Source organism: Triturus cristatus, chromosome 4_2, assembly GCF_964204655.1.
Source record: "Triturus cristatus chromosome 4_2, aTriCri1.1, whole genome shotgun sequence".
Taxonomy (NCBI): Eukaryota; Metazoa; Chordata; class Amphibia; order Caudata; family Salamandridae; genus Triturus; species Triturus cristatus.
In genome coordinates, this window is record NC_140586.1 from 708,138,060 (window position 1) to 708,147,385 (window position 9,326).

The window sequence follows — 9,326 nt, forward strand, 5'->3', positions numbered from 1 at the left end:
GAACATACATGTTGGGAATCACAAGAGATACCTGTGCTTAGCTAAATATTTGCTATTTCTTTTGCTTTTGTTTCATCATAGGGTAGTTATACATTAGTGAAGAATTATGTGATTGTATACCTAATATTACTAACTGCATTATAAGTGTGATAAACTCGTCATACATATTGAAATCTCACTTTCTGAAAAGAGTAAGTACACGTGTCTCAGTTATGCTGATACAGTTCTCAATTCTTCTCTGTCTTCTCCACAAGTGTCCAACTGCCCACCATGCGGATCCCAGTGGTGGAGCTGTACGTCCATCGTTTTCCAATACTGCAACTGTATCCCTAGAAGTCTCTGCCAGGATAGAGTCCAGCACTGCTCAGACTGGTCTGATCAATATATTTGTAAGAAGTGATCTGAATGGGCTCAGTATAGGTCATTAACTATGCTCCTTACATTGTGGATATTGCTGCCTGTTGGCTTTGTGCTTCTGACTGTTGCGTCTTCATTCCATGTACACCAGTGGGCCTTTTCCAGCCCGATGGACAATCCGATCACCTCTGTATCTTGTACAGTTTAGAAACCATGCTATGACTGGTTGACAGGATGGGATAGGTTAGTGTCAAGTTAAGGGGTGTCATGAGCCCCCGCATCCTGGGTGGGGGTTGGGTAGGTACCCATGTGCATTTCTGCAAAACATAAAACATTTAAATTGTTGTTTATAGCTTCTTTAACTTTGGTTGGATGCATATGTCTTCAAACAGGCCATAATGAATAGCACTGCAAGACAGTAATATGATGGAGCTGGGGGAACAATGGAACAAGAGAGAACCATTGGAAAGGATGGAATGACGTATCGATGGATGGAGAGATGAGGAGCAGGATGGAGGTATGGTTGGAGAGATGAGTAACAGGTAGAGGTATGATTGGAGAGAAGGACGGATGGAAGCATGGTTGGAGAGATGAGTAACAGGTAGAGGTATGATTGGAGAGAAGGACGGATGGAGGTATGGTTTTGAGAGAAGGACGGATGGAGGTATGGTTAGACAGCAGAACGGATGGAGGCATAGCTGAACAGAAGGGCAGATGGAGGCATGCTTGGAGAGAAGGATTGATTGGGATGGTTGAAGAGAAGGATGGATGGAGGTATGCTTGGGGAGGAGTAGGATGGCAGTATGATTGGATACAAAGATGGATGGAGGTAAGGTTGGAGAGAAGGATGGATGGGAGGAATGGTTGGAGAGAAGGATGGACGGCGATATGGTTGGAAAGAAGGATGAATGGAGGCATGGCTGGAGAGAAGAATGGGTGGAGGTATGGTTGGTAAGGAGTAGGATGGATGTATGTTGGAGAGAAGGACGGATGGAGGTATGGTTGGAGAGAAGGATGGACAGGAGGAATGGTTGTAGAGATGTATGGACGGAGGTATGGTTGGAGAGAAGGATGGATTGTGGTATGACGGGAGAGATGGATGGAGGTATGTTTGGAAAGTAGGATTGATGGGGGTATGGTTGAGAGAAGGATGGATGGAGGTATGGTTGCTGAGGAGCAGGATGGAGGTATGGTTGTAGAGAAGGATTTATGTCTAGTGAATTGAGGAAAGTATGGATGGATTGAGAGAAAGAGGGCTGTACAGCGGTAAAATGTACCTCTTTGCCACATTGTTTCCACAATTCTCTCAGGGACAGCAACCCCCTCTCTCAAATGAGTGGCAGACAATCTCGTCTCAGTTACATGATCTGTACCATTCGGAATATGTTAAAAATTGGAAGGTATTTTATTTTTCTGGCTACTCCATTGATCAAAGCTGGCGAACAATACTAGAATTATCACATAGACCTGAAGCACTCCCTTTATTTATCAAAAGCTTTCTGTTGATCATATTTATCCAGTTTGGCGTACAAACACTCACTCTTGAAGCGCTCTGTTCCTTTAGCACCGTATGTACTATCACCAGGATGTGACACACTGCGTTGTGTGTCACGGAAGAGTTGCACAGCCTGATACACATTTGTGAGCAATACTAGAATACCAGGTCTGATCGACGTTGATTGATGGCCACACTTGTCATAGCTGGCATGAGAATTCTGCTGTGGTCAGCTGAGTGTTGGATCCACATCATGATATCGGATGGAGGAAAAGATGAAGTTGGTCATCAGCTCAAATTTATCCTGAATCAACAGAGGTTTAGCCAATGTCATCAACTCAAGCATCCTCACTCACCCTCCAAACACTAAATACTCCGAAGGATATATTGAAACAAAGGCTAGGCTCCTCAGTAATCATTTTCACAATCTCCTAATTGTGTCTGAATGCATCTTTAGATGATGTTTCTCATCTAACCTTTCTGATCAACAGTTAACACAATGATAGCAATGTGCAGATTTACATGCATTAATGTATGAATTATTTTCCCATCATATCATTTCGTTATGTCAAATTTCTCTGCTGCATCGTTATTTCCTATGGCACCTCTTAGGTTTTCCTCGTGTGCCCTTCTTTGCAAATGCTGATTGTCAATAATTTTCCCTCACAGTGTACAGAGTGCAGTTTACACGTTTACAATGAATAAAATCAAACAAAAAAAGTGTAATGCACTTTTTGTTTTAACAATTGTACTTTGCATTCATAATAAAATGTATGCTAAAATCATTTGTAACACATTTAGATACCATGGGACTGTTAAACAACAAACTCATCGCATCGTTTACATGCACAAATGGTCATAATTAACAGGTGTATGATTAATTCACAAACATTTCACTCACATGTATATAAGTTCTTCATGTCACACACTGCCCTTGTAAGTAAAGGAATACACACATAATGCTGATTAAACTTTTTTCCCTATCCCAAGTGCTTATTCTCTGGACTACATAAGGTGAACATACTTATGGTCAGAAAACTGATTGAATTACATTTATTTTTTATGGCATTTTTGCATTCTAATAGAAACACTGTCTTACACCGACCTAACAATTTGCATAAAATAACACCCAGTGCACTTTCCCATAGAGCATGAATCATTAGGTCGATGTTAACTGTGGGACATAATAAATCGCCCGCCAGTACAACGAGCATTCAGCTACCCATGATGCAACAGGATTCATATTTTTGAGTTGTTTAGGATCGCTGTATAACGCACCCACTAGAAATGTATCGATGGCTTCAAAGTTTTGAGGAAAAGAATACCAAAAAATAGAGCCCTACCTATATTACCTCTGAAATGAAATGTTGGATGTATGAAAGCTCTATTTGAGGCAACTACAGACCACTGAGGTCAATTTGAACAATGACATAGTCGAAATAAAGTAACAAGTTGGGATTTTATGGAAACAAATAAACGAGCTACCCTCAATGACAGCTTTGTGGCATGATACATAAAGAGATGACGTGTATATATTGGAAGCCCCCTCTTCCAGTATACAAGAAATAATTTTAATACTCAGTGGTCCTGAGGAAGGTGCCATGAAAACAAACAAAGCCACTCAAACGTGTGTCAATCTTTTTGAATGTGGTTCAAGGACTATGACCCAGTCTTGAGGAATAAATGTTCATGTATCCCCCTGAATGGGTGCTATAAGGAGGTCTTTGGAGGACGTGTGATCTGTTATGAATATTCATTCATAACAGATCACACGTCCTGTGTGACATATGAATGTTTTAGATGGGGTGTTTGGTGTTTGCAACAATGGAATTTTTCTACTATTAATCTAATTGTGAACATTGTGAAGTGTCCACATACACTATAAATTGTGAAATGAAATTTATATTTGTTACATAATGGACAAATAAAAGACTATTTTTGAACTTTATATATATATGTGTATTATGGTGAATCACTGGTGTATGTTCTTTTCCATTGAAAAGCAATCCAGGTTAAGGCGGAAACATTTGTTTTATATTTATTGTTGTATACCCCTTACCCGGACCTAAAAGTAAACTGGGGTTATCCTTCGTGTAAATCTTTATAAGCGTTAGTTTAAGAGTGTAAGTGTTCACCTCATGTACAGTAGGTTTCCCTGCACACTCATCCTGGGAATGTTCAGTGGCCAGTGTTTGCAGTGGTGCGTACACTTCACACGTGTAGCTCGCATGCGTGAAATCTGATTTTAGCCTTGCGAATCAGGTGTATGCAGGTATATATTACAGTTGTTTTTCCAGGTCTAAGTGAGATGTGTACCGGGCAAAAATTACTTTGTATCAGAATCTATATGCTTAAATTGGTCCAATGTCATTTGGATATTTACAGTTGATGGTACTAACTATGGGGCATGGTCATATGAACACCAGGCCTTTCGACTGCTTATTGTTGCATCACTACAGATGCAATCGTCAGTTCAATTTCATTTACTTTGAAGTATTTACATTTAAGAAATACTCATGAAAAGGATCTTGGTGCATACAGTGACACATATTTCCCCTGTAATTGCTCTCTCAGCAATAACGTAAATTAACCGAAATTGGTCACTAAGAAATACTATTTGTAGCTGTCCTCAAAGGTTCACTTTGTGATACCATAAGTCAGTGGTACTGAACAGACATTAAAACATTGGAATGTTGGGAGCACCACTGAAGACAATGAAGTGGTCCAGGGCTAATTATGGCTGGAATAAGCCTCCTGCTCCAAGATTCCAATGTTTGTCTTTCTGTTTCTCCCTTTTTAATTTGGAACATTCCACCCTCTAATAGCCCTTCTGCCATAGGCTATACCCATTATTTAATTCTCTCTTCCTCATGAAAGGTCTAAGCCGCACTCTGGTTCAGGGCCTTTGATGATCGACATAGCCCTTGGCAGAGGCTGTATTAATTTCTCAGGTCAATAAATGTGACTATTTTCCCAGCCATGAATCTTGGTATATCTTACATTTGGTTTAACATCAATTTAGTGAACACAGACGTTATTTATTCCTGCCTTATGCATTGGACCCTAATGTACATGCTCACAGTGCAGAGCAACGTGGATAGTTTGTAATACAGTCCAACATCTGTACTTTGGTGATGTATTGAACAAAAACTTTAGGCAAGTCATATCCTGCATAAATCTGCAAGGCCACTCATGAAGGAGATGTCAGTTGTGCTGGACCCACAGAGGCTGGCAGAACACCTTAGGCCCACTTACAAGGGTCTAGGACTGAGGTGGCACCACTTGGCAAGGTAGACTGACAAATGGCAGAGTCCAGGTGCTGGATTCAAGGTTGTTGTATCCTTCTATCCCTGAGATTCTACCCAGGAGGCCAGCCAACTAGCTCTTGCAGTCACTTTGGGGTCCTGGGTTCAACAGATGCAGGTCCACTGCTTCTCACCCCCTGCAGAGGGCTGCTCTTAGGGGCGCACTGTCAGTATGCCTTCTGACAGTTTCTTGGCCTCTGCGCCTGCGTCTGTAATACCACGCAGAGCCAAAAGGATTCCCTCATTTGCATATGGTACATCCCCAGGCAAATGAGGGAACGCCCCCTGCAGATAGCGCAGGCGCTTTATGTGCACTAGTGCTGTCGGTATTACAGAAGTGGCTGCACATGTGTCTGCGGCCTCTTCTGTAATAGCAAAGTGCCCCGGGGCGCGCAAAGCGGGCGCAAACGCCCTGTGCGCCCCCTGGGCACTTTCTGTAATAGGGCTCCTTATCATGCAAAAGCAAGGTTTCATAACTTGGTTCAGTTGAGGGACAAAGGGGAGTTTTGAATTCATGATCACATCAAGATTCCTTCCTTGGAGAGATGACATAGGAAGAGGACCAAGCGCTTTTAGCCAAATGGTAAATGGGTGGTTTTGTCTTACACAGGATTATGCCTCCATTTTTGATGTATTTAGTTTGAGATTAATCATTCCCATCCAATGATCATCAGTCAGGAAACATTGACCGATAGGACATGAATCTAATTGGACTGGGTTTTGAAGTTTTAGAATAATTTGTGTCTTATCTGCAAAATTGTGGAAAATAAAATCTCAAATTAGAGATTGGCACACAGGGTAATCTGCTACAACTATGACGGACTACCCCGCCCACCAAATGATCACTCTGCCCGCCACATTGAGAGCCCCAGCTGGCTCCTTGGATGGAAAATTTCCTCTGATGGCCCCTACTCTATTTAGGGTGGATGGTGTAATGTCTTTTTTTCCTGTTCCTGTTCATCAGTGAAAACATGGAGGTGAGGGACAGAAAACAAATAATGACTCCCTAGGTGTGGGGGCCATGAGCATTTTGTGTTTCACAAACAAACTTTAAAGTTTTGGTAAACGACCATCAAAACTGACAGGGGCTGTCCACCAAACCTTTTGTACACTGAAATGAACCACTGTGTTTAGGGTTCCTTTAAATGTCCAGAGATGAACACTGGGTCCGGGCTCATTTCTAAATTTGCCATTCTCCGTCAATATGATGGATGGATTACCATCCGTCAAATACTAAATTAGGCCCTTAGTTTAAATAAAGAGCTCAGTTTCAAAAAGTTCTAGAAAAAAAGGAAAGGGGAAACTGTAGATTTTTTAGGAACTTCTGCATTCAAGGCAAAATGGACTGAGTTGAAAGGAGGGAGGGATAAAATAAGAAATCTGTTAATCAGGAAGGAGCCAATCCAATGGAGAGGTTGTGCCTTGACTCAGATTCAGATTCTGGAGCAGGTAGGCATGACAAGACAGGAGTTATTGCAGATTTGGTGACAACCGGCAGTGTTGAGTTGGAACCTGACTTTTTAAAACAGCTTTGGTGTATGTAGTTTTGAGTTTAGCAAATCGCTAGCAAGTGTTTGGCTCTGGCAGGATGGCAACAGAGTGGTTTATGAAACTGTCCTTTATTATGTTGGCCGGACAGGGGTGTGCTAGTGATCCTGACATGCCACAGTCTATTGTCAAATCTGTGAAATCATCAGTGAAAGAGAGTTGAAGGTCAACAGATTGTGTCGAGGCCGGATTGGGGAGCTGAGGCAAAGTGTCGTTTTAGAAGACCGTCCATTTCTTTTTTATCTTCAAGGTAACTTTCTTGGGGGCATATCAACAAGAGCTTTATCTCTGCTTTTTTGGCTTTCAAAGCCAAAAAAGCAGAGATAAAACTAGCGCCCTATCAACAACAGGGTGCTAACATGCAAATTCGCATGTTAGCACCCATTTACTCTACGCTTCCCCTTGCATCTCTAATGAGATGCAAAGGGGGCGTTCCAGAGTAAAATAATAGGAGAAATGTCGCTAAGCGACATTTCTCCTATTATCAAGAATATCGCTAACCCTGTTAGAGACAAAAAAAGCAGCGCTAACCGCGGTTAACGCTGCTTTTTTACGTCTGGTATTTTTCTGACTTAGCCATGATATCCTATAGAAGGAGGATATCATGGCTAAGTTTGTCTGTCCCTATCAACAAGCTAACATGAGATTATCGCTGGGTTTCCAGCAATAATCTCACGTTAGCCACTTAGCACCAGGATTTTTATCGGTATTGAGATAAGCGTTGCTAATAGCACGCTATCTCAGCGATAAAAATCCGCGCTAGCCGGCGATAATTATCCGAGCGCTAAGTGCGCTCAGCGATAATTATCGCCGGTTGTTGTTGATATGCCCCTTGGTCTTTTTCCTTTAGAGATACTTCACATGAGTGGCACATAATTCTTGGGAGGGAGGGTTTAAAAACCTGATGGAGAATACTCAGATATTAAAAACATGACTTAATGAATAATGCCATTATTGTGAGAATGAAGAATCAGTGCCAGTCATGAGTCTCAAGTTTCTCATTAGTGCAGCTGGTTTGGGGTTAGTCCACAAAGAGGTCAGCCTGATTGTGAATACGATTTGTCATAGATCAACTTTTAAGTTAACTCAAGCCATAGCAAGGTAACTTCCAAGGATAAGTAATCGACAGGGAATCTTTAGAGCATTCTTTCAAACTGAAGAGATTCTCAGTATCATCAATGTACATGTATACATTAAGAATGTATACACATAGCAGACTTGCCAGTGCGTACAAATAAAAAAAGAAAATGAGTAATTGTGAAAGTCTTTCAAATTGAAAAGTTTAAATTCTGAAATGACCAACCGTAATTGACCAGACTGTCATCTAAAAATAAAAGTGTATTCAGAAAGGATTGATCCACTGTAGAGATTCCCACAGACTGTCTTGATAGACGATGAAGAAAGAATTGGTGGTCTACAGTGCAAAATGAGTTGGACAGATCCACATATTTTACTACACCGATCCACTATGAGACGGAGCTCATTCACTACATATATAACCAGCATTTCTGCACTCCTCCTTGACCTACCAGCTTGGTAGGTATCCAGCAGCCCATTGAGTTCAGCATGGTTTCAAAGAAGGACTGTAACAGTTTTCTCCACAAAGTTAGATTCACAGAGAATAAACTCAATGGGTTAACATTAGTGGGGTTTCTGAATTAAGGGAAGGATGATTAAGCAGGGAGCATATATTTGCCACTTTAAATTCATCTAGTACATGTCCAGAGCTCAAAGAGGCATTGGTTATCTGCTTTGTAGGAGGAGTAATTTTAAGCATTTTGCCTGGACAGTAATTATTTGTAGAGCCACATGTTTGACATATTGTAGTAAGCATTCTTTACTTATTGTAAGTAAGCATTCTGCTTTCCACCACAGACAGCTTTATTAAGCTGTTGAAGCATGTCTTCGCACATATTGAGAGGTTTGCACAATCAAGGGTAACAGGATGAACACTGAATTACCAGAATTTCCTCCCTGATCATTTTACTTTTTCATAGAAAAAAACAAGACAACATGGTAACTAGATCCTGAGAGGGTGTTATACTTTTAAAAAATCCCACCTTGACTGGCCCGAGAATTTAAGGTCCTAAATATTCCAGGAAATGTTATCAGACACCAGGATCTTCTGGGAGTAATACACTTTTTTGTAGCCCTGATAAGTAAATGTACTTGGACTTCTGCTTAGTAGGAGCCAGGTTCTGTCTGTGATTGGCTTCACGTTCTACACTATTAGGTTTTAGATGTTTCCAGCTAACTTGTTACTATCATCTGTTCCAGCTGTTTACCTTGCAATAGAGTATTCTGTTTTAGTGAAATGCCAAGGAGTTTATTGAATTTCTTTTAGTTTTTTACTTACCTAATTTTCTTTTGCTATACTGCCTATCTTCATAGCAGCCTCCACCAATTTTTCCCCAATCATTCGGAAAAAATATTTTTCCAGTTACTTAGAGAATAGAAGTTGAGTTTCCTCAGTTTCTTGATCATTGATGTGATCCTTCCAGATGTTAAAAAAAATATTATTACAATGGTTTTGCTAAACAGAGATCGAGCATGTAGAATATCTTCATATCTTCATCAAGAAGGTCAAAATATCCACCGCCTTACGTTCGGTGCGATAAGCA

At 40.9% G+C, this 9,326-nt stretch overlaps 1 protein-coding gene across 1 annotated transcript in view; it reads left to right on the forward strand.

Moving 5' to 3' along the window:
* Positions 1-3,800, forward strand: part of LDLRAD1 (low density lipoprotein receptor class A domain containing 1) — an 89,758-nt gene extending 85,958 nt beyond the window's left edge. Inside the window, exon 5 of the mRNA XM_085602578.1 lies at positions 255-3,800. Within this exon, the coding sequence (XP_085458704.1) occupies positions 255-400 (146 nt within the window). The 3' untranslated portion in view covers positions 401-3,800. The remainder of the gene's footprint in view (positions 1-254) is intronic.
* Positions 3,801-9,326: the final 5,526 nt, after the last annotated feature.